Consider the following 26,327-nt stretch of genomic DNA (forward strand, 5'->3'; position numbering starts at 1 on the left):
ATGTAGTTGGGTCATTGCAGTACATTCTGTTATTGTCTCCTTTGTCCATCCACAGCAAGCGTAAAGGGACAATACAAGTTTTGCAGATGAAGATAGCATTGTTTGTTTTCTGCGCTGGGCGACTGCTGGACAAGCTCAAGTGTGAGTACGCCGCTGATTTCTGCGGTCTTTTGTTCTGACATAGCTGTCCACTCAGAGTCATAATGTTTCTTTTTATTTCACTGTGCAATACATTCATAAAAGTTTGTTCACTTCTTCAGACATTTGCAATGAGCTACAAGACGGCACTCATCGCATTTCCTATGAAGGGCTTGAAAGCTTCCTACACAATATCTCAAAGGTACGGGATCCTGATAATATTGTGTGCTGTAGTGTTTAAATCATCCATTGATTATTTGTAGCTTTTGCAGCAAGAAGCTAGCTCTACACTTTCTTTCTTCTTCTTCTTTGCTGGCAGATTCCGGAGTTCCTTGGTGAAAAGCTTTCGTTTGGTGCGCATTTTGTTCCTGCTGCTGTGGAGAGCTGCCGAAAGGTATGCATAGAAAAACGCTCAAGTCTAAACTAAGCGGAAAGACCATACTCATCCTTCCCACATTTTTCCAGCTGTTGACAGACTAAATGACTTGAAAGCCTTTGATTTGCCTAGGGCCTTCTGAGATCTTTGCTCGTGCCAAGAAGATACAGTTAGCTTTGGGCTAGACATCTGCGTAGAAACGGACCTGAATGATGTGCCTTTTTGCCCAAAACTTCATATAAAAGTTGTTACTGCAGTACTGTTTTCATTGGTGTCAGGCAATTTTTTTTTTATTTATTCAATACTGTAAACTCGAAGTTTAGTCCAGTTTACTACTTTAAAGGTCTCCCGTAGAGGCATTACATAAGGGGTGGGTTTTTATAAAACGGCAGTGACATCATGAGAAATAATCATTTAACAAAATGGTCAGTTACAAGTTCTATAAACGAAGATCGACAACTGGTATAGCTATGTTGGGGGGGGGGGGGTGCATTCCAGTCTGTGGCGGTTCGGAAGAGAAAAGAAGTAGTGAAGCTGGTTGTCCGTCCAAGCAGTGTGGGCAATGCAAATACAAAAGAACAGCACCGATGCGGGCTCAAAAATGTGAATTCACGATCGGATCACTTTTCTCAGTAATGCTATTCCAATCATATATGGTCCTTGGAAAATAGAAAATTTAAACAGGGCAGTGCGAGCAAAATATGCCATTAGCGCATTTTGTTGGTGCTGTCGGGTGAGCCTGCTAGTAAAGGGTGATAAATACTCTGATAGATCTAGAGCTAGTTTGTTATTAAAAAGTCAGGAAAGAAATCTTATTCTAAATTTTTGCCTTCATGGCTGTAATCGTGGCATGCTATTAGATGGCATTAAATTAGAGGGTGAGTCTAATGCGAAAAATTTGTTGAATATAATCATTACAGGATTTCTCTAAATATGTTCAAGACTATCAATGTTACGTTCAAGATAAGGGTCCCATATAGTGCATGCAAATTCTAGTTTTGATTGCACAAGAGCAGTGTAGCAGAGGAATTTAACATTAGTAGGAGTAGTTTTACGTATCAGGACACATAGCTTGCAGAAGGCCCTTGAGCAAACATTATCGATATGAAGATTCCAAGATAGTTTAAAGGTCAGTGTCACACTGAGATATTTGTAGCAACTTGTTGTTATGGTAAAGACCCTAATAAGTAATGTGTTCAGCTCAGTGTTTCTATTTTCTTCCCTTAAGTAGTAGTGGGCAGCAAATGATAAGGATGAAGTGGTATAGCTTTGTGTATTGCTTGCACTGTGCCACGTCTCACTGTAGTAGTATGCATATAGGTCTGATATAGCTGTTCAGTTACTCAACATATTTAATATTGCATGATAATTGGGTAGCCACAGCATAATCAAGATCCCTTGAATGGTGCACTTGCGATAGATCCCGTTCAATATGAACGCTATTAGGACAAATTGTCTGAGCAGCAGATTAACTGCGCAGTCTTTTAATTTAGATGTAATGCACATCTGGGGGGGGGGGGGGGGGGGCAAGCTGGACAGCCATATTGTGTTCGTTTCAAAATAAGTCTGCCATGTACAGTAGAATCTTGGCAACTAGAAATAGCCTAAAGACAATTGCAGCTTACAAAACAGCAACCCCTAAGTTGGTTGTTGCTGTATCTTGGCAATGAAAAAAAAAATAATTCATTTCTCAGAATCAGAATTTCCATATCTCTGTGTAAACAGAAGCGAAATGCAAAAGCACCCGTGTGCTTCGATTTAGGTGCTTATTAAAAAACCCCAAGTGGTCCAAATTTCCCGAGTTCCCTGCTACTGTATAACTTACAATCAGATTGTGGTTTTGGCAAGTAAAACCCCATATTTTTTGTGTAAACAGAACCCCACAAGACATAGCGACACTCCAACATGCAAAATCGGCAGTGTAAATGCTAAGAGATTTTTTTTCAGAAAGAACCAGTATCTGATTTTTTTTTTTCAAAACTTGCCTTCTATAAAAAAATACATTCTTAAAGAACGATGACAAGGACTAGCAAACATAGTACGTAGTTGTTGCAAAACGAATTTTCTGCAAGCTGTGTTAGGCAACTCTTGATGCTTTCTCAGTAAATGAAACTTTTGTTAATTAGGACATATTTCTCCGGTACCTTGAGGCTATGTTTAACTAAATTCTACCTTAATAGTCTCATATGCACAACCCTTCAGTTGTACTTTGGTCTCTCTCTCTCTCTCTCTCTCTCTCTCTCTCTCTCTCTCTCTCTCGTTTTTTGCTTTTTTGTGCTTCAAGACTTCGCACTAAGTCAACATCCTGTGTGAAATTACCAAGGAGGGTTTTTCTTTTTTTATGTGGCAGGCTGCATAACCCTAAGCATGGCTTTCCGGAGCATCAAACCACACAAGTTAGACTGAGGAGTGCTTCCTAGAAAGGAAAACAGCAGGCACTCTTGAGAGCGCGTGAGCTTTTTGCTGCAGATAAGATTGGGTGTTTATGCATTGCGCTGAGATAGCACATTAATGCAACCCTCGACCTCTTTGGCCTGACAGATGGTCCGTGCCACTTCTGAGATAAGAGGAAAAGGTCAATAATATTGGGGCAGGACGTTCTTTGTTCACAACTTGCCTTTGTTTAGCTTTCCTAGCACCAAAAAGAAAAAGAAAAAAAGGCAGGGAGAGAGAGGGCAATGCAATGAATGCTGCCAGATTATGTGTTCTGAAAGAAATTTCCGAGGTGGAGGATATTTTTGCTTGCTGGCAGTGAATACAACACAACTTCTAAAGGAACAGTAAAGAGAAAATTAGGTTTAGCTGAACTTGCAAATTAGGCTTCTGAAATACCAAAAAAGGCCGCAGTTGCCATAAGAGGAAGCTTGACAAGCGAGGAAAGATACAAGAACAAATAACAGATGGTAGCGATGCCTCGGAAGTTCCTGCAACAGCTGTTTGTGAAGGCATGAATTTTGACACCATCTGCTCTGGCATAGCTAATTAGGTATTATTAATGATGAGCAGCATTGTATTCTAAAGGAGACTAAGACTGAACTTAACAGGATTTGAGAACTTCAATTGCACCACAATGGCTCAAATACAAGATACACTTTGATATCTGTGACATCACACCAACAATATGATGCTGGTACTTTGGTACAAAACACTAAAAATGGAATATTGGCATTCATTTTCTCTTCTAGTAATCAACCTCCTCCCACAGAATTAATGAAAATGGAGTTTTGGAACGATACTTATCAGTCTAAACTGATTTAGTATTTCTCTTTCGTGTTTCTTTCAAGCGCGTTGGAAGTGCTCTATATGGGCAAGACAGCAGCTGAAATCTTTACAGGTGTTTTCTACCGAATTACAAAATAAGAAGCAAATTGTTTTGTTAGTATCATACAATCTGTATTTCAGTTTTGCTAATCTTTATAGAGCTACTGCCTTATGAGCCATCTGGCTTGATTAAATTTTTGTGCTATCCGAAAATCTTACAACGGAAAATCATTGGAAACCAGAAGGTAAACCTAGATGTCGGTGGTTTTGCAGCAGGTGGGGTTAGCCTGGCATGCTTGACCAGCACTTGTACCACCTGAGGATCTCGCACGTTGTTATCAAGGGTGCATAATTTATCAGCGCCATGTCTAGAAGAAAAGCAATCAGCAGTCGTAGAACTTCTATCCTGATTACTGTGGGGGCTTCAGGGAATACTAAGTCTTGAAAGCTCGCGTGTGGAAGGCCTTTCTTCCATAGGCTGTGAAGCAACAGCTTTCTTTTTCCATTGGAACTGCAGACACAACCAGATGAAGTGCTCCACATTACTGATCTCACCACATAAGGCATAGAGCCTAGATGGTATTGCCGTTGTTCTTAAACTAAGGTGAACGAGGAATTTCATTGCCAACAATGCTTGCCATTTCTTTTCTACCAATTTAATAATATTCTGAATAATTTAGCCTTCCTCTCAATGCATTGGTAAAATTTTTAAGGTGTAATGTACCCTTTTAATTTCACTCAAGCAATTTGTTTGAGTAGATTGTTTGTGCGTAACCTGCTAAAATTTGGAGCTATTTATGGTGAAACCGTAGAGTGTATCTGGGGATGGTTTTGAGGTGGCTATCTGCTTGTTGACTCAATTGCTTGTTCAGCCAAGACGTCCTGTTGGCACATGTAACTACCCTCAACCTGCAGAGCAGGACAAAAAGAATGACTAATACTAAGTGTGTCATTGAGTGTGTTACTTAGTACGTTTTGGCCTAGGCAATAAGAGACAGCTGTACCCACTGAGTGATGTGTTTATGAGACTGTCATCACAATTCGTGCAATTACAACAATCTTGGCAGGCTTCAGGTTTCTTAAAAGATAACATTACTACATGGGGACAAGATTTTGTAAAGTTGCAACTCAGGATTGCAGTTTCCTTCCACGCAAAGTAAAGAAGTTGGGATTGAATGTATTCATCGCCACTTTATGCCTACAGCCTTACACATCTAGCTTGGCGCTTCTCTGTGCTACGCAGTGCAGTGCGAACCTTGTTTACAAAAAATGCATTTTGTCACCAGACTACCTTGTCAATTAACAGCCACTGTCATTGCAAAAGCAGTCAACCATTATTAATAGTATTTCCCAAATGGTTCCACTTGACAGAATACAAGTTAACACACTGCTACAGTGCTAAATATGTTTGCATGGTGTCTGGGTTGCTCTTTGCAAACTGGCTACAAATGAAGCAGACATGCATTGGTGTGTCACTGCTGCCCTTTGCTGCTGATGAGATCATTGGTTGCACAAACTTTGTGTTAGTTCGGTGGCTTAGTAGATGTAATTGGCATTTGCATTGTGCAGTGCTGGCCTGTGTTGCTGTGCGATATGTGTTATTGCTGGACCCTTTTTTTTTTTCAGCTTGCGCCAGCACTGCCTGCCATTCCTGATGACATGTTCCTCAACTGGCTGCTCCGGGAACCACAAAACCTCGTTTGGATCTCAACCTTCTACAGGATGAGGTCCACTGAAAATGGTAATAAGCCACGCCACCATTCTCATGTCACTTGTAATTCTTGAACTTTCACTTCTTTTGCATGCTTTTCCCCATTGCTAGGTGGACCAAATTGCAGTTTCTGTCCACTGTGTGAGAAACTGTGCATTGTTTTACCTTGCTGAGCGTACACTTTTCCCAACCGTAGACATTCTTCAAAGAGACACTAAAGAGAAAAACACTTAGTTTATATGATTTAACTATTCTTTCAGAACTCTATTTTTGTTAATAGAAAAAATTAGTCACTTTTATTCTTAAAAAAAATTCTGTCAGTGCACTGGTGCGCCATCATGTATTTCAAATTATTTTTGTTATTTGAGCCATTGTACTACAGTATAAGCTCTTACTTTCCCAAATTCTGTTTCTGGCTCCTTTATAATACAGTGTAACCCATTTTGGTCAGAAAAAAACATAACTAGGCCCATGCGTTTCTGTGTCCATGCGTTTCTAGGCCCATGCCCACTTGTGTTTCGTTCTTGCACCTTTTCTGGCTTAGCCTCCCGTCATGGTAAGAGTGGCTTTATTTTTTTTATTGCGGAAGCGCAGTTTACTAACGCAAGTAGAATTCTTTTTCTCTTTAGTGTCCCTTTAAATTTTGAGGCCATATGGCATTGCCACTTCATTTTTGAAACGGGCAAGTGTGCGATGAACAGATGTTTTGGTTAGAAGGTAGCCGTGAATTGACGGTAAGTATGAGATCTCTGCAAATCGTTTCATTGCATCCCTTCTGTTCTAGCGCTCGCACTGCTGTCTAGAAATTTCGGTGTTGTGTCTGTTGCAGTTGCACACCCAATGAAATGCGGAGCATGCAAGACGTACCCCATCGTTGGTCTAAGGTGAGCTACTACTCATTTGGCTGCTTCGAATTAGGACAAGCAGTTGTCAGTACGAAATGTGCTCGTAATTGTGTATCCTGGCCTCTCGACAGGTACCAGTGCCTTCAGTGCCTCAACTACGACTTGTGCCAAAGCTGCTTTTTGCACGGCAACGTCAGCAAGAACCATTCCATCAAGCACCGAATGCAAGAACACTGCCAACAGGTGGGCCTGCCTGCGGCGATGCTACATAGCAGATTTTTCATGCATTTAAGCCACTGCTGCCTCTGGCCTCCACAAAAAAAAGAAAGAAAGAAGAAGAATGTGTACTGTTTGTGTAAATAACCTTGTGCAGCAACTACATAACACGTCAGAAACGCTTTGACTTGACTTGCAGCGTTTGTTCTTTTTGTTGCTATACAGTCGAACTCAGGTATATCGAATCTGAAGGGATCACAAAAAAGTTAGATATATAGATCATTCGATATATAACATAAAAATTTTAAGCAAAAAATTTTCAAAAGGATTTTACTGCTGTTTGTTATACACAATAATTCGTTATATGTAGGTCTGATATATCCAGGTTCGACTGTGTTCTTGCATTTGTAATACAGTATAACTGTGTGGAGTCGCTCAGTAATGTCAGCATTTTTTTTTTTTGTGGCTTAATTCCTGTTGTTCTGCACTCTTTAGTAGCTTGTTCTCTAATTCAATTACAGTATACTCCCGTTAATTCGACTCCATTTTATTCGATTTTTCGTTTAATTCAATCGAGGCCTGAAGTACTGGCAGGCGTCCATGCATTTCTATTGGCCCAAACTTTCGTTATTTCGATCCTAAAATTTGCCTTCGCTGCATAATTCAAACTTTACCAGTCAGCATGCACCTGCACTGCCCCTGTGGTGAGCACGATGGCGACCATTTTAATGGCAGTGCCTATTTTAGGTGGCAGTGAATGTGTTGGACACATCATCTCTCGCCGAAAACGTCTATTTTCGGCCTGCCCTGGGAAGATTTTCAAACAGTGACGGTAGCTCCAAATGTTTGATTATGGTATTTACCCGACTCTAACACATGCCTTTTTGTTTTGTTTTTTGAAAAAACTTGGGTCGAAAATTGCCTGCACGAACGGTGCAATTCGACACGAAACAAGAACCGTCTGTGCAATGTTCATAGGCTTTACCGCATCACTAGAATGTATTGCGGCAGAGCTGACCTTTAATACAGTAGAACCCCGCTGTTACGTTCCTCACCGCTGCATTTTCCCGGCTGCTACGTCGTTTTCATCCGGTCCCGGCATAGCTTCCATAGGATCCAATGTGTAAGGAACCCCGCTGTTACGTAGTAGCTGTGACAACGTTCCCTCATGATACGTCGCAACTTAGCACCCCGAAACCGCCTGGGCTAAAGTAGGCAACGCGCTCCAACCGCCATTTTGGCTTTTGACAAATTTTGGCCGGGCTTGGCCGGGCTTGGCTATGGAACTGGCTGCAAGTAGCCGCACGCCAGTTCGAGAGGCCGCCACTAGGTGGCCATTCGTGAAAAATGCTCTCACTACCATCACTGTGATTACGGTCACCGCATGGTTGTTGGACGGGTCGACTCATGGAGGAAGGGAACTTAGGAGAGGCCCTGACGTCACTCTTTGTGAAGCTAAAGTGAAGCCGGAAGTTGGCATTGCTCCGCCTGTCGGGCCAGCTCTCCTCTCTTGTTTACATCTCTCGCAAAACCACGCCGCGCTGCGCGCAATCGGGCTGCTCAGACGTGTGCGCTCCGCAGCAATACTAAACAATTGTTAGCACGTTAGCATGATTACGCCAAAGAGGGAAGAATTTCCCGCGGATATTCCTTCTTCCGTTGCCATTGCCGTGGCGCGGTGACGACGAGGAGCACGAGCCGCATGATGCCGGGGAGTTGCCAAATCCTAGCTTTGGAGAAGCCGTCGCGGCTCTGGACCTCCTCTGCAGGTACATCGCACCTCACAGCGACGCTGACAGCAATGCGGCCTTCCAGGCTATTGAGAAACATGTGGTGATTTCTAGCAAGCGAAAGAAACGGCAAGCCACCATTCTAGACTTTTTTAAGTCCTAAGCGCACTCTGTAGAAATAAATTGTCTATAGTTGAAGCTGCACTTTTTTCATTCATTTTCGGAGCTTTCCTCACTGTTTCATTTTCCCGGCTGTTACGTTTTTTCTTCCCCGGTCCGGTGAAAAACGTATGAACGGGGTTCCACTGTATAACTGTCTGGCTTGAATAACGTTAATGTAAGTGGGAAACGCCGCCATTGCTCAGCAAGTTTCCTTGCCAAAAAATTGGAGGCACGTTAGATTTCTATTTTGTTTAGGAGCTTTAATGCATTTCTACATTAGCCCTCTACGTTTGACACATCGAAAGTAGGCACACGTTTGTTTTGTAAACATGTTAGGATCGGGCAAATGCTGTCAAATGAATCAGTGGTTTGTTTTGCTGTCTTTTCTGCATCTTGTTAAATTCAACCCACCAGATAATTCAAGCAATTTCATTTGTAAAGTGTTTGCAACACTTGTAGAGAACTCCAGGCAGTCAAAAGTAAACTGGAGTCCTCCTTTACAGCGCGCCTCATAATCATATCGTGGTTTTGGCATGCAAATCCCCAAAATTTAACTAAATTTTCTTGTGTTGGCCGAAGGCTCAATTCACTGCATTGCAACACTCGCAGACTTCTTCCTGGGAAAAAGTCAAAGGCGTCCTGAAGACTATCAGCCTGAAGATCCAGCGCTGGAAGCGTGAACCCAGGCCCAGCTACCTTCCCCTGCAAGCCAACCCTGAACCCAAGTAATTTTAGTTCCTCATTATGTGTCTTGCTCGGGGGTGGGATTCCTGCACCAATTGCACCATTATCATACTCATACAAATTGCTTCGCCAAGTTATGCCAAAAGTGGAAAAATGACTGAAATTGCAGCCCATTCCAACAAAACAGTTTTGGCTCCGCCAGGCATCGGCAAAAGATTGCGGGCACTATACCGGCGCGGGGCAAGGCATTGTGGGGTTAGTCTCGAAGGTATTGTAAAAGTAGCTTTCGTATTCTGGCCGCCAGTGGGCGCCAACAGCCGCACACGATTAAAGCCCTTTTACACCCAAACAGGCCCCTACATAAAAGTAAAGGTAGCGACATTTCTTTATGTTGCTGCACGAGCTGGTAAGTGACGGCAGGTGAGGAAGTCTGGGGCTTATCCACGCCTCCCTGTTAGAGGAGCGGAGTCACGTGGTTGTGCTTAGACCGTTTCTGCAAAAACAACCGTGCGAACGTTAATGCGCTGCCAGCTGTGTCTTTCTTTTAAATGTTGTTTATTTTTTTACTTGTGCGATGTGCAGTCCCGCGATTGCAGGGATCGCGAGTCCTGATATTGCTGCAATCAGAAAAAAACTTTGTGAGGATACAAGTGGAAATTAAAAGTGCATGCGGTGAGGGGACTCTGAGAAGGAGAAGCTAGGAGAGGAGGAATGTCGTCACTTCTAGCTTACTCACGGGGCTTGCACAGAATCACTCTTATGTGAACTCCAGATGATGTGGGGCTTCTAGTGAATCTAGTGAACGGCAAAGCAAAGTCAGTGATGTGCAGAATCTTGGTTCGACCTAGTTGATGCTGTTAAATTACCTAGAAATGTCTTTGAATAGACCACTGTGGTGTTAAATAACCCTGGCTTCTTCACATCTTCTGTTGAAAAACAAACACCTCCAGTCACTTCACCAGCTCTGAGAACAAAAATAGTATGAAAAACAACTTTCGGCTGCTTTTCAACACTTTCATGCTGCTGAATGCAAGGCTTTGTAACTGTTACTCCATTTAATCATAGGCTGATCCAACATCAGAATTTGTCAGCTCCAATCTGTTCTACAGTGAAGCTTTACCTGCTCCAAAAATTGCTACAAAATGAATTTGGGTGTTTCCACTCCTTGTTCGATTGAGCGGCACACCTATGCAAAATACTTGCCATTTGGTTTGTCCAGGCTAAGCTCCATGGTGTTATGCAGTTTTAGCTAACTGTCGCTTATGGTTCGCTTTACTCATGCTTCATGCGATCGGACACTGCAGAGAACTGCATTGGTTTCGCATTATTCGCAAGCGTCTCTCTCCCAAAGACGTAAACTATGCATAGCATGCTTGGCTGAAAAATGACAAAACAGTCAAGCAGACACCCCGTTGTGCTCCGCTCACTCAGCTCGACACGGAGCCACAGCAGTGTTATGCTTTCTGCTGCTGGAATGAGCATTGTGTGCACGCACACTAGTGTTACTTCTGGGCAACTGTGAGCACATTAGAATAAACCAGTCTGCGTGAAATGGATTGTAAACAAAAAATCTAGAACTCCTTATTATAACATTGTACAGTAAAACCTCGTTAAACAGTAGTTTCGGTTTAAAAGTAGTAAAGTCACTTCCCCAACTCAGCGGCCATTGAACATAATGTATTTTGTATCCGCATAAACTGTTCCAGCTTATTGCGTATGCATCAGTTAAAACATAGCGTTTCCACTTTTCGTCGCGCAAACACGGCGGTGCGTCGTCTCCATCGGGCGGTCCGGCAGAACAACAAGCCTCAGAGATCGGTACAACGGCCTCCAAGCGCCCTGTGCATTTGCACGTGAAGCCACATCAACATCAACATCATTTCGACGCCGTGCCAGAGAGCGTTGTGGCCACCGTTTATAAACTGTGGTTGTGGCGTCGCGCAAGCGAGGACTCGCATCATGCCAAAGCGCGGATAAAAAGACGCCGGGTGCTCAGCATAGAAGAAAAATTAGACATCGTCCATGCTATCGTACGTGACACGAAGAAGTCGGCGCTGGCCCACAACAAGGATCTGCTGTTGACTACAGTGTGTGGCATTTGGAATGCGAAGATTTGGATTGCTCGGCAGCGCTGCTGCGACCGCGAAGAGATGTCGGCTACGAGGTTCGACTTTTTGCCATCGTTGCCTCTGTTGTTGCAAAAGTGTCGATTAGCGTCAGCGATGAGGACGATACGCAAAGCGACAGCACGGGCGATTCAGGCCCGACAGTGGCAGAAGCTGCGCGTTACATCAGCCTCATGAATGCAGTCGTCGCGACGAGAACAGGGGCGCGATAACGTAACTATTCCAAAGGAAAAGTATTCCGAACTCCGGCACCCGGCAATGAAAAAGGCGCCCCGGGGCTTCTGCAGCACTACTGCGAGTGTTTGCAGAGAGGAGGGGGCTGGCTGAGAAGCTGGCACGCAGCGTGAGTAAGTTTGAGGCAGCTGTCGTCGGTGCTAGGTTGCCGCGGCATCAAACGAAAACAATACTTTTGTCGCGCGAAGTGAATAAATACTGCATGTTTTTTCCCCTTTCATCGCACTTTCTCCGAGTTCCGTTTTCGACAGGTAAGTGGGCGATCTCACGCTATTTTGGTTAAACAATACTACTGTTTAGTATGTACTTTTTCTGAGCTCCGGCCAACTACGGTTTAACGAAGTTTCGCTGTACACATGCTGCATTCTATCTTGTATAGGTCTTTGATTGACTCTCTTTTAGGCCTCCAGCACAAAGCCCGAAAGCGTATCGAGTGCCGCCGTCGGATGAAGTGGACTGTGTGAAGTCAGCAGCTGTGAGTGGCTTCCTTTGCTGGCTGTTCTCAAGAAGAGCTGAAATAGAGTGCCCATGTTTCATTTTTTCTCTCTTTTTATTTTGTAGTTAGTAGAGGTAAAGAACTGAAAATTATCAGGTTATTTGTTCCTTGTTTTGTCCTTCTATTGCGATTCCAAGTATATGGACACCTTAGGTGCATTCCTGCTTGTGGCGTCGCCGTGAGGTTCCGTATAAAGTCCAAGGATGATAAAATCATCGCTGTGTTTTCGCAGCTTAGTTCCTGTTGATGTGAGCAGCAGCAGGAAGGTCAATTTGCTCGTTGCTGCTGCCACGTTTACTCACTGCAGCATTTTGACAGCGAGTCTCCGTGGTCACCGAGTGAGATGTGTTCATGCTGCCTTGCGTGCGTGTGACGCCGTGCTTGTTAATTTAAATAGTATGTCTTTGTTTACAAGTTTATATATACGGCCAATAAAACTACTATCCTTACTTCATATAGCTGTCCACGAATTGCTATTGCAATTGGTGCTTCGTCTTTTTGGCAAAACGGCGACTTATTTTTTTCTTTCAAGCAGTAGTTGAAAAGAGGGAAAGTTTGAGAGGAAAGAAAATTTGCAACATAGTGCTGCATGTGTCACGTATGACATACCTTTCACTTGAGGGCTTAATTTATTAGCCGGTTATGACACTGCATTAGTAAACACTTATTAGGGAACAGAGATGGCCTAATTAATTAAAATAAATTCCTATCTAGTTATGCACCCGTTACTGGGTCAGTGGTGGAATAGCTGTGATAGCACCAAATTTCTCCCAAGAACCGTCCTGATCCAAAAATAGCACTTCAGCAGAAAATTGCACCAAACCTTTGCCGGAAAGGCATTGGAGCTGCCTCACTAGTAAAACTGAAACCATCGCCTAATTGTGCTGTTATCATATCACAAGGGAAGTGACCCAAGCTGCCGTAGCCATGGATATAGCCAATGCCGTTGGTCCTCAATTTGCTGTTTTTGCTTTTTTGTTGAATTTCTCAGGATCCAATTTTCTGGCACTTTGCAGTCATGTTGTTTGTTCCGCTTGAGGTGTGGTCGTGTATTGCTCGTACCACTGTGACTCGAAGCTTGCTCACGGAGGCTTTCGGATCATAAACAGCTTCAGATAACGACCAGTCGCACATTCTTTAGCGTAGTCCTATTCTATCCTATTCTATCTATTCTATCCTATTCAAGACGAATAAAACTAGCCTGGTAATTTTTGTCCCGATTGTTGCATTGATATTCAAAAAGCTGGCTCCACTATATTTGTTTACTTTTTCAGTTAATATTGAGATGCATAGATCATGTACGTTCGACGCTGTGCCAAATCTGCTCCGAAAGGTCAAATATGGTTGTTCCACCACTGTACCTCCTGCTTTGAAGCCTCACTCATGTTTTATTGGTAGAATTAGGGGAACATGAGTGAAATACTGAAAACATGCCTTATCAGGAATTCACTGACAGCTGCAAAAGCCAGTTTTCAATGCATTTCCTTAAGGAAGTTATTGATTTCGACGATATGATATTGGAGCGAAGAGATACCAGAAAGGAAAGATTAACAGCGACAGACAGAGCAGAAAGAAAGACAGCGCTACTGTAGCGCCATCTTTCTGCATCATGTTCAGCAAGCAGCTCCCAAGAAAAACTTATTGTTCTTTTGGATTAGTGAGATACATGATCTTGGCTGTGTAGGTTTTTTGTGGATCTCTCGCTGAACCTGATTACTTGATGCTACTGTTCACTCGGCCGAGGTTGCCTAACGTGCCTTTTGCCAGTGTTCAATAAAGTCAACACCTGGTAGTTGGCACATGTACGTTCAAATCTTTTGTCTTGCTTTCTGCATTCCTTGCACTTGGTGCAGTTGTGTGCATCATGTTTAATAATGCATGTTTCTGCTATTTTTATTTATCCTTCAGCACAATAATGCACTCATGGCACCATGCTTGGACACCCTCCACCAGCAGGAGCTGGAGAGCATCATCGAGCGGCTTGAACGAGAGAACAGGTAAACTTCTTTCACTCATCCTAGAGATGAGGTTTAGTACTTCATTTTGCTCATCTTCTTGTCAGGCACCAAATCAGGCTGCACCAAAACATTGCTCCATACCTGCCAACTCTCTCACATTTTCAGTGAAGTTTATGAGTTTGGGCTCATTCTACAGTCTTGCAAACGGATTGCCTAGTTTTACGAAAAGTTAATTTTGTTCCAAGAGACCTTCGCTCATTGGTCTCTGATCATACCCTTTGAAGTCTTCTGATGGTGAAAGAACATCAGAGAAGTATTTGCTTCAATGTAGTTTATGTGGACAAGCTCCTGAAGCAAGTGAGATCTAAAAACTGTTGTCTGTCAGTTTCTGCTTGCTGTTCCAGGTTTGCTTCTGCTTTTGTGGTACTTAAGAAAATAAGTTACAATTAATCACATGAATAAGTAACATGCAAGAGGTCTGTGCTTAGGGCAGACTTCTAAAGAAATGCATTCTGACCCCCTATCACGTCCCGTTTTCCCTTCCTTCAGTGTCGTGTCCTTGAGAGTGTGAGAGTATGCGGGCAAGTATGCTGCTCTGTTACAGTTGAACTGTTATTCAAATGTCATAATGCAATTGCATAAGACACATAGATAGCTTTGTTGTATATGTATATGGTATTTATCCAGAAGCTTGTACTATTTGTTACTTGCTCTTATTGGTAAGAAACCTTTTAAATTTACTTTTTTATGCAGTAGAACTTCATTCAACTGTAAAAAAAAAAAACATTAAAAAAAAACATACTTATCAGAAAAACGTACGATCCGAAGTAACCAAAATATTTACAGACCCAGCTTGGTGTCTATGTGATGTGAAGCATTGTGCAAATTTCTGCAGCATGATATGTGTGCAAAGCTGGTGGAGCCTGATACGGCGTTGTCATTTTTGTGGCCTTGGCAAACATACATTTGCGCTTCTCGAATTCGGCCTGTAGCAAGTTTTAAACGTGAATCACTGGCACGAAAAATCGACATGAATCCATCTAGTGGGGCCCAAACGACCTGACCTGAGACGCACATTGTCATTTTGCCATTGCATAGTGTTTTGAGGCAGTGATGGGAAACCTAAATGAAATCAAATTGGCGGGCAATGCCAGAATGCGGTGCTTCCGCGCAATGCATTACACTCATTTCACGCCACCTGCAGTGGGGACCAACAGCGCATTTGGGTTATCACCTCTTAAACGCATGCGATATGCTTCCGATGGCACTATGCCCCATGCGCTGTGAAACAGATAGCTGAAGATGCTTATCGCAATAGGGTTGGTCACGATAGCTGTGAATGCGGCATGCGATGACCTGGGAGGAGATTTGGTGGTACCGGAATAGGAGACTGAGTGCGCACCTGACGTCTTCACGCGAGATGGGTGGGCGAGTATTGCGGGGAAGCTGCTGTTTTGGATTGCACGCGCCTCGCGCCTTTATTTCCGTGGGATCTAGCGTCGTGAAAATGTCTCAGCTGACCACAGTCTGGCAAGGCACTGAGCGTTGGCGCCGAAAATTAGTGTTTTCCAAGAAGATATAAACCGGTAAGAAATAAGTGAAACTATAATGGGTCATTTTCTGAGTTCTCAATCACAAATGTTGGAGCCGAGAAATCATACATAATGGGATTGTATCAATGAGGATCTACTGTATTTGGTAATTCGTTATATTCTTGTTCATTATATTGGAGTCCGATTGGGTCAGCATGCGACAAATGTATGCTTTTAACAAATATTGGATATAAGCAATATATTTTCTTGTCTGATGCGTCTTCATTATTAACATTCGATTGTAGGTTTTTTGGATATATGTCGTCCCTGCTTCTGACTGGTCCTTATGTGCCCCACAGGAACCTTGCCCGTGAGGTAGCGGCCAAAGAACTCGGCACGGGTAGCCCAACATCGGTTCCTTCGTCACCTCTCCGGCAGCGCTACCTCCACCAGCACCTGGCGCAGGTGGAGGTGCAGCTGAAACGCATGCGCAGTCTTCTTCAGGTGAGAAATATGGTGCATACCTGCCAGCACGCCTAATTTTCAGAAAATTCAAAATTTTCTTTATTTAAACGCACACTAATCTCGCTCTCCTCATCTCTCGGTGTTGCATTTGCATTATGTTTACAAATTTTGAAGTTCATAGGCTGACAAATATGATGGTGCACTATTATTGCTCTTTGAAGGTTCTGTTTGGATGTTGTGTGAAGGCTAATTGGTTCTTGATCTATATTTAATTACTCTATTAATAATAATTCGTTCTTGATTATGGATGCGAAGTAGCATAACGTAATTGTAACAAAGTGCAAATAAAAAAGGACTTATATGTGTGAATGATCGCATTTTCTTTGGTTGTGTCTTGTTACAACCATGCTGCACAGCTTCACATCGGTGTGCAATTACAGCTTCAAGGATGTGTTCATCCTTACTTAGGCTTTGTTGAAATTTCTCAAATTCTATGCTTGATCAGCTTTTGATGCTGATAGGTAGGTATGAGGTCTCACATATGCTCTTGGAGCAAGGGAACGACAACACAGTAGTGCAAACGGTCGCAAGGGCATTTTTTTGCATCTTTCACACACTAATGCCTGCTGGCCGCATTACTATGCCGATGGGCGCATGATAAATCATGGAAATTGGACTCACTGCGACCGTATAGCGAGCGAATATGTTTACTCCGACGCTGGACACGAATGCCTTGTCGTTCACGTGCACAGTCACGCGAATGATGTCGCATTAGAACGATCGTGTTCGTCCATTATGCTGCCCCACTCCTAGTCCTTCTGCAAGAAAGTCCTGCGAAGCGGGTCGGCGCACACGCAAAATGTCCACACCGCTCACCGACCCCAAGCTGAAGAGGGAAGAGCCTACTCCCTGTTGCGCCCGACTAATCCCACCGTTAGGTGGTGTTAGCAGCACAACACTCATGCCCACTCTCGTAATATGTTGCAACCACACTGACCGCCACCGGTGCTCAGCTACTGGGAGAAGCGGGATTACAGAAGACGCGAGAGCCATGTGGGGAAAACATCTGGGGTTGCGTGAGGGCTCGAGCATCCCCACATAGTATATGCACTGTGACCAGATTTGCACACGTTACAGGAAAAAAGTAACCGATTCCAATTACTTCATTCAAATATGTAATCAGTTACAGCTATCAAATACTGTCCCACGAAAGTAATTGAGGAGTTACACAATAGTAATTGATTACTTTTGCATTACTTTCCTCAAAATGTTTATTTACACTGCATAGGTACAGTAAAGAGAACGAGCTGGTATGGCAAGTTTCAGTGCACCCTCTGCAGCACTTCATACACTGCTTATATCCACTAACAATTGCTTTTAAAAAATTTCATTGGTCATCGTTTCTTTTTTGTGTGTGTGAAGACATCAGCAGCAACTCTGAAAGCCTTCTCGAGGAGGAAAAAGAGGGAAAGGGAAGGAGGTTAGTCAGGTCGCTCTATGTGCATTCAGGACGGTAGGGTAGTGTTGCAACGTATACGGATCTTGCGCACAAAATATTTCTGCTCAGCATCTGGGTCCTCTGAACAGCAATGCTTCATTGTTGCTGGGAATTCGAGAACACGCTCCCAGTTCAGAGAAAAGCTGAAAAGTTTTTGTGATTTCCTGGCTATAACGTCCTAAGTGGCCTTTACTATCAAGACATACTGCAGCATCTGGTCAATTAATCAACCAGCATCCGGTGGAGCATTAAGATGAAACAAATACTGAGCCCCCAGGCTTTCCTGTCTGAATATGAGCATTTGCGAGGCTGCTAACCGACACAGTCTCGGGTGTTCTTCTGTAGTTTTCACCAAATTCTTGTTGTCTAAGCTGTGTCGTTTGTTGCAGCTTGTCTCGACACTAAAGTAACTGGTTATATGTAATTGGTTACTGAAAAAAAGGTAATTGAACTGCAGTGAATGTTAGCAAGTAAACAAAGTAATTGTCATATTACAAAATTACGAAAATGTTTAAGTGATTACAAGTAATTATTTACATGTAATTTGTTAGGCACAAGTTTGGCTGTGACTGGAAGGTGTGTGCCCATTTGCAAGGAATGCAAAGTGCCTGACTAAGCCACAATTCTCTTTACCGTTGCTTTGAAAGGTGCTATCGAGAGAGGAGACGGGTGGCGCGGATGCCGTGATGTGCGTCCCCAATGGGGTGCCTGGTGGCGGTGGTCATCCGTGCTTGGCTCCAGCGGGGAACAACCTCGCCTGGCTCCAGAGCACGCCGGCCAACGGTGGGCGGATGCCATGCAAAAGCATGGATCGGTTCATGGAGATTCACAATGGTCTCAAAGGTGCGACAAAACATTAAAGCCTTGTTTTGTTGGCATGAACTCTGCACATGACTTTTAAGTGCAGAGAAAGGAAAATTTTTGCTTTCAGTCTTTATTATTCATGTTTTGTTGGTTATAGCTAATACTGAATGATAGTCTAGCTTCATTTTTACAAACATGCGTCGGCCTAGAGTTCCTTCTTGACTTTGGTTATTCAGGGGCAGCAAAGCTTTCGACTACAAGGAACCTGTGATTCCTGCAACATTGAGTGCTGTGGGAGACACCTGTACCTCCCCAGGTTTCCAACAGATGCTGAAAATTTCATAGTGCAAAATTACAGTGCAGGAATTGCTGATAAGCGTTATTGAAGCCAAGTTGCTACGTCATCTGAGGGGCCGTGCTGCTCTCTGCTTATAGTAAAGTTGAGAAGTGTCGAGCCGAGACACATTTGTTAATAAAGGAAGGTCTTCCACATCTTTAGAATGACATTGTGCCGTCGACGTTACGATAGCTTCGCATTTAATCTTCCCAATAGCCATGGAGGCCCCCCTGAACGCACCCACCCCTCCGCCCCCACCACCAACGCCGAGTGTCGTCTGGGAGCTGCGCCGGGACGTGGCTGCAAGTTCATCCACGCTTCCAGAGCCGCCATCGCCAATTGCCTGTGCCCCTCCTTCGGAGATTGTCAGCGCCTGTGCAAACAAGGGCACACTGGTAAGCTACCAAATTATAGATTTTGAATTGAGTATAGAATAGCATCAAGAATAAGAGCCCAATATTGAACATCAGAAAGTTTAACACAAGGTTGCACAGTTACAAATTTTGTGAAAAAAAAAACATGGCGCTGCACGTGCTCATTAGCCTACTGACATTATATAAGAAATGTTGGCAATTGTCAGCAATTTACCGTATTTATTCGACTATAAGGCAAGAGTGCAGGTGGGCGAACCAAGAAGAATGGTATGCACACTCATATAAAACGATATAGAATAGCCAATTCCGGGAAAAAAATTCAAGGGCATTCTGCCCTGCAAAGCTAGATGGCCAGTGGAGCTGTAAACATTGTGGCAAGAAAACTTGTGGTAAAGAATTTATTCCATCATTCATTGTCGCCTAGTAACGACAGTCACAGTGGCTTTATGGTCGCTGTGATATCTGACACTGATCAGCATTCTCGCAACTGCAAACACTTTCTTTGATAATGTCAAATTGATGCACGTGCGCTGCTGGGTTGTCGGTCGGGCCGGATCAGTGTGGCATCGCAAGCGATAAGTCTGCAACACGAAACACGTAAACCACTCCCTTTTCAGTCCCAACACATTCACATTGAAATCACCGACAACGACAACAGGGTGTAGTGTCATCACAATGGGGGTATGAGCCATTGATAATGACAGTTTTCGACGAGCTGCTCTGTATGCTGTATGCGTGATTAGAAAGAATGTAAGCACAGTTCGTTTTGCTGAGTGCTTGTAGCCTCTGCCTTATAGGGCTATGAGCAATTGCATTTTTTGCTTGCTTACGGGGATGTGTGCCTATGGGGATATGAGCCATTGATGACGAAAATATTTTTGTGCTGACGCAAAAATTCTATGGTACCTTAGCCATATACAGCTCCACTGTAAAAACCTCTCGTTATGTTCAAATAAGTATGGTAGAGATCTGGGAATCGAGATGTGTATAGCACAGTCTGCTTTTATTAAAGGGAGGTCTTGAAGGTCTCGAATATTTTTTATCAATAGAAAGTCTGTTGAATACAATCTAGTGCTTCTTTTTACTTCTGAAGGACAAGAAATTGTAAGTGAGGTTGTCCTGAATACCAATGAGGTATTAACTTTAATAGTAGGCCATACTCTGTTTAATGGCAAGCTTCTGCTTTGTGCTTTTCTTCCAGAAACCAGCCACCCTCTCCTTCCATCGTGTGTCCATCTGCCCTCCGTGTAAATGCTTCTGTAGCCGAGCGATCAGTGCACTAGTCACCTGACATTTTTGAGCCTGCTGTGTAAATCAAAAGCTAGTCTTGTGATCAATACGTCGAAGCTACAGGAAAAGACCGATGTGTGCCTACAAATGGCGTTCGAAACAAGCGGCCACCGTACGGTGTTCCGCAAAGATGGCGGCTGTGATCAACAGTCATCCCATACACTTGTTTTCGTTGGTGAGGCGATTTGTCGGCTTTAGGAACCGCTGCAAATAGATCTGTCTTGATTTGGCATGAAGAAAAAAATTTGTAACTTTAGTAGTGGACACCTGATAAGACAGCTTTGTATTAACGGGCTGTAAGCCGTCGTGAAAAGCTTGTCGCTAATATGTTCCTACAAGTGTCTTGTCAGCTATCGGTCGCGAGATCACGCGTACAGGTTAAATTGACAGTTGTTAAAGCAGCGTTCAGGTTTGTGGCCGACCAGCCGGCAACTACCGCAACCATGCGTGCCAAGTTTGTCTGTGTGCGCTCGCATGTAGGCGGAAAGCTCTGAAATGTGCTAAACTGCATGTGTGAACATGCATATCTGATACAATCTGTGTGCCTTCTGGCAGCTTATCAGCCTTACCTTCGCGCATGCTTTCGTGCTTCCCATATGCTCTGCTTTGATTGTTCTCTCTCCGCGTCACGTTATTCGTTCTGATCAGTCCTGTCGACCTGGACAAACATTGTACCAACAGAGATTGCGCATTGTAGGAATGCATGCACGAAGGTACAGACTACAGCCGGGTTTTCTGCTGAATAGTTGTAGGTATTATATATTCGAATAGTATTCTATATGCGAGTCAAAGTATTCGAATGTTCACTGTTCAATTCATATACAGTTGTCGACCGATAAATCGGACATGTTTTGGTCATTCGGACAGCTTCGCGCCGCCGCCAATGGCCCCATAGACTTAATGTATAAAGATGACCAATATTTTGGACAGCCGCTTGCTCTACATTCGATTATCTTGACTCTGTCCATGGCTGTAGTGTCCGCCAACTCTGCCACCATTATCTCTTATGGCAACCTCGACGAGACATCAAGTATGACCTCGAAGATTACACGCTAGACGGTAATCCCTGAGGTCCTGCCTTGGTCGTAGCACTGCGCCTCTGAGATTTAACTGCAAATGCCAATCTTGGAGGGTTTGTCTGAGTGAGGTCACATGAACATCGCAATCATCACATCCATTCTGGCCATGGAGGAAACAAACAAAATAGGAGAGGCGTTGATGTCACGTTTTTGAAGCCGGTAATGCAGCCATGTAGGTGTGCTATCTCCCGTTGCGCCTCCAGTCAGCTCGCTGGAGCAGATAGGCGGGAGCTTTGAACTTGCTAAGAGCCACCGGTAGTGTGTGTTGCCCATGCGCATCGGAACAAAGCCTACGAAACTTCTGTAACAGTTTTAGTGAAGTAGACGTGCCCCTGTGCTTTTCCGTGGCACGTTGAAGACCCATGCTATGATTACTTGAGTGTGTTTGTTGCTGACTCACAACTCGCACTCACGGACCCAAAGCACTACTTTCAAGCTTACAGTCTTCATGCTCCAAAGTCAGGTTGTCTTGCAAACAGAATCTGCTGTGAGAAAGACACAGGTCGAAAAAAACCTACCTCACTTTTCAGAGGCCTAGAGCAGCAGCGAGAGCTTCAGGAGCTGTGGGTGCTATGGCAACGTTAACGTTTGGGTATCAGTCCCAGTGGTCCTTTGCGAAAAACATGTGTCTTCCGCCACACTTTCTCCAATACATCCGTGTTGGCCGGGGCCTCTCCTCTGCTTTCCTTGCACCATGATTCCGGCACTACCACGTATGGCCCGCTCTCTTGTTTGTTCAATTTGCCATCCCAACAACATTCTACCATTCTGTGCTTGTCTGTTTGTTTGCACACTACTGGCTCCAAGAAGTCTTTCTCGTGAAGTTATCGACAGTGCTTGTCAAATGGCACCAGCGGTGCCTTCGCAGCCCAACTCCAAATGAGCCCAACTCTGCAATTGAAGAGCCTGAACTGCGGCCTACCACAACGAGCTCAAATGTGGACAACATTAATGACCTGCTAGGCTGCGGTGTGCAGATTCCTGCCTCCGCTACGTTTGAAGACTTTGCAGACGTCGAGAGGGCGGTGTTGTCGTGTGCCGAACTGAACGATGACGAAACAATTGAGCAAGTTCTCACACCGTCAAACAGCTACTTTAACTAGGATGATGACGTGCCGTGTGCTCCGGAGCCTACACATGCGGATCTGACTCGATCCTTTGCAGTCCTTGCATCAGCATACAGAGACAACACAAAATTGGCAGAAATACAGGTGGACTTGGTTGCACTTAAGCGGAAGTGCACGTAGAAATGAATCGATCACTTCTTCCTTGCACAGGGACCTTAAAACGTAAATAAAATCTTTTTTTATATACATTGTTTTTTTTTTCGGACGTTCGATATTTCGGACTTATTTACGTTCCTCGTGGAGTTCGAATTATCTGTTATCAACTGTATTTGATTATTCGCGCACTTCTACTAAATACAGCAATTAGTCCTACCAGTACTAACCTACAGAGCTGATAGGTGGATGCTGAAAAGGAAACTTGGGAAGGCGCTAATGATCATGCAACAAGTGTTGGGAAGCAAGTGATAGGTGTAATGTTAAGGGACAGGAAATCTGTATTATAGAGCAAACACAGCCAGCTGGTTTTCTAGTTGAGAATAAGAGGATGGTGTAGAGCTAGGCGGGTCACATATTGTGCGGAATGGGTAAAACAGTGTTCTATTAGACTAATTGAATGGGTTCCCAGTTTAGGGAAACACAGTTGAGGATGGCAGAGGAGTAGACGGTGTGAAGAAATAAAAAAATTTCCAGCCATAGGACGTAGTTGTCTTACGCGAGTCTGTGGTAATTGCAAATTGCTGGGACAGACTTTCACCCTGCAGTGGACATAAGTTAGGCTGCTGCCGCCGCCGCCGACAAACAAGCGCTTGCCCAGAGCACTTATCAATTAACTAAGTGCTGATGGTTGATATTAATTTGGAGCCATCTTCTGCATCGTCCCTTGTGTGCTGATGAGTATGTTCTGTTGGAGTGCCCCGAAAAATCCCCAAGGGTATAAATAAACGTCAACATCATCCCTAGATTGTCCATAGGCACTTGCCGGCAGTGCCGGGAGTATTGCTTAATGCCTAGTTCATGCTACCTTACACAGCCGCACACGCTGCGAAACCACTCGCCAAGATATATGCACCACCCTACCCACCAGGGCACTGATTATGACAGGCCACTAACTAGGCCACTGAATAACCAGACCACTGAATATAGCAAGCAGCTGTGTGCCTGATGCAATGGCGCTTTGGCTACTAGGGCATCACCTTCTGAAATTGCTTGAAACTTGTCTGTGTTCACTCACGCTCATAGAAAAGTAAAGAAATGAAGTTTTGGTTTCGGTGCTCTCGTCAAACGTGCAGGACTCTGCAAAGGAGTGCACCTTTGGGGACCTGACGTCGCCGGTGCAGTCGACCTTCATGGTAGACCCTGCCAGCACCACAGGGATGGGCAATGGCTGTCCTGCCGCGCTACCCGGGCTACCCCTCGACGGAGAGCTGGAGAGCATTCTGCGGCAATTGGATGACCTGCTGTCCGAACCCAAACAAGGTTCGCTTCCCATTGGCATTTCCCGTTTCTTATCTCATTGGCTACAGTGCTGGCAAATTCTATAGTCGGCAGCGACCTAAGAATACAGTGGCGAATACACCACTTTCGAAATTAAGTAGAATTTGTATCTCATCATTTGTATCACATCTGTATCTTTAGGCATGCAGATTGACTGTAGTACCGTGCATTTGGCTGTTACTATTGTAGGATGGCAATGTTAAAACCCAAAAAATGGCAGCACTTCAACTCTTCCATAAAATAGCCAATAGACACTTAGAATGCTTGACTCTCTTGCATCATTAGATGAAAACAGTGCTATGGACGGGACGAAACAAGGAGCACACAGACACGCTGTGTCTATTTCCTCCTTGTTTAGTGCCGTCTTTAGAACAGTTTTCATCGAATCATGAAACTAACCAGACAATCAATAGTCGCTAATCAATTCTCCCACAGCATCCCGCTCAGTTTTTTTCCTTCGTTACTCTCGAGTCTCCCTGCGTTCAGCTACCCTAGATGACACTGTAGGCTTGTTGCCAAGAGCATTTCGGACTTGACAGGACTCGCCAGCTAAGTGCGTTTGCCCCTTTTCTGTCATGTCACAATGCAGGTAAACTTGTTTCAATATTCAGCTTTCCACAGGAACTAGGTTATGGAGCTCAGAGGCTTAGAGTGCAGGTGTGGCATGGTTTCTTTTTTTTTTTTCTTCTTCTTCTTCTTCTTCTTTGCAAAGAGTGTACTGAATTCTTAGGTGGTCACGTAGGTGTACCTAACTCTTTCATGCTCAGACGTCCATTTTTACATTAGAATTGAATGTTGAAGCAGCAAAACCATCGGAAGAAACTCGAAGTGTTTAAAAATTTTTGGTTAAATCAGGGAAAAGAAAGCCTTTCCTACAAGAACCAAGGAAGCTCTTGTGGTGGTTACTTCAAAGTACAACACTTTTTGTATTTTCACTATTTTTAACTTGTTGTGTGCAGCTCTACAAAAGAGATTTTCATCCTTCATAAATGTACTTGGCATCTTAAAGCAATGTACAGACAGATGCACGGACTGTCTGTGTTATTTCACGCTTCTTTTTGTGTTGCATTTAATGCTCTAAGCACATTCGGCATGACCCACAAACTCTCCGATATACTTACTAAGATCATTGTTTCTTGCACACATTAATGTTTGTTGTTCTGGATTTGTAATGCTGGTCCTTCTCGGAAAGCGGTAGGAATTATGTGGACAAGGTCATTCAATGCCGAGGAAGTGCTCAGGATTTAAAAATCTGACATTCTATTACTTTAAGGACTCATTGATGCGTGTAATTTCTCAGAAGTGGTTTTCGTCTTGTTTTTTTTGCCTTCACCCTGTTTTCTATAGCTGAACGCTGATCTGGGTCTCTCAGTTAAACATTGACCAATATGCAAATCTTGGTTCATCGTAAGTAAACACCGGTGCTTGGGGTGTGTGTGTTGCTTCACATTGTAGTCTTACTCAATGTCTTTGGCATGCTGTATAAGTTTCCAGTACACCAATGCAGTTTTAAATGAAACTTATTCCTCTGGTTAGCCAGATTGCATGAAGTTCCTAGAACTTGGCTGTTACTCGTACTGAAAATTTTCAATTTCGAAAGCTCATAAATACCTTCTAGTGTTTGGAATGCATTTGGAATGAACATTAAGAGCTGTCATAAAAGGTTGTGATTATCGACAAAGCACACCCTATGTAATAAGAAGCATGGTTTTCTCTCATAAAATAGCCATTAACACAATGTGGCATGTGCATGAATGTACTCTGTGCTAGCCGGTTCTCTTTTTCATGTCTGCCGAAAGCATTGGCAAATTTGGAGCTACAGCTAACACAAGCATGGGTGCCTGCGTTGGTCTTGTAAGCAGGTTCGTTGACTTTGGGGTAGTTTACAAACAAGCGTGAAGCATTCAGCATAACAGCTTTTATTTCATTGCATGATCAACATAGTCCCAGCTAACTTTGACATGGCTCTGCTCTTCAGCCTCTTAGAGGTAACTACTACTTTCCGTTTGCATAACATGAGAATGTGAAATTTTACTTCCTTCTTTTTCTCACTGTCTGTCATACTTTTGTTTATGTATGTGGTTTGTCAGAATATGTACTTTGACCTACTATATTTCCATAAAATCTAATAAGCAAATCTTTCCATTCTCTCTTGTTATCCCTCTCTAGGTAGCAATTACTGGTATTAAAGCATATTGACAACAGCTGGAAGTCCTGTTAACGGTGATATTCCACAATGTTGATTTTCAGTAAAGTTAGTGTGTTAGTTGAGTGTAATTCATCAAACGCTCACTTTTCCTCCACAAGCCCTAAATGTAACGAAAGGCATACTAACAAATGTAACCGTTTATGGCTCAATTCGAGACACCTATCTCTACAGGTGTCTCGTCCCTTTTCTGTGCTACTGTGTACCAGATAGCTACATGCAGCTATGTTTCCTCACACTGAGT

The 26,327-nt window shown here is 43.6% G+C and overlaps 1 protein-coding gene across 3 annotated transcripts in view; it reads left to right on the top strand.

The window, feature by feature from the left end:
• LOC142560094 (dystrophin-like) overlaps nt 1-26,327 on the top strand; it is a 47,979-nt gene that overhangs the window by 7,717 nt on the left and 13,935 nt on the right. For 2 of the 3 annotated variants that reach the window (XM_075671908.1, XM_075671906.1), the window contains exons 5-17: nt 56-141; nt 261-340; nt 458-532; nt 5,402-5,516; nt 6,316-6,370; nt 6,463-6,574; nt 9,049-9,164; nt 11,886-11,958; nt 13,888-13,976; nt 15,829-15,973; nt 18,080-18,275; nt 18,790-18,968; nt 23,673-23,859. In XM_075671908.1, the coding sequence (XP_075528023.1) occupies nt 56-141; nt 261-340; nt 458-532; nt 5,402-5,516; nt 6,316-6,370; nt 6,463-6,574; nt 9,049-9,164; nt 11,886-11,958; nt 13,888-13,976; nt 15,829-15,973; nt 18,080-18,275; nt 18,790-18,968; nt 23,673-23,859 (1,508 nt within the window). Of the gene's footprint in view, nt 1-55; nt 142-260; nt 341-457; nt 533-5,401; nt 5,517-6,315; nt 6,371-6,462; nt 6,575-9,048; nt 9,165-11,885; nt 11,959-13,887; nt 13,977-15,828; nt 15,974-18,079; nt 18,276-18,789; nt 18,969-23,672; nt 23,860-25,224; nt 25,285-26,327 lie in introns of all 3 variants that reach the window. The other variant, XM_075671909.1, reaches the window with a different exon arrangement.

The sequence above is a fragment of the Dermacentor variabilis genome, chromosome 10 (genome assembly GCF_050947875.1).
Source record: "Dermacentor variabilis isolate Ectoservices chromosome 10, ASM5094787v1, whole genome shotgun sequence".
NCBI lineage: Eukaryota > Metazoa > Arthropoda > Arachnida > Ixodida > Ixodidae > Dermacentor > Dermacentor variabilis.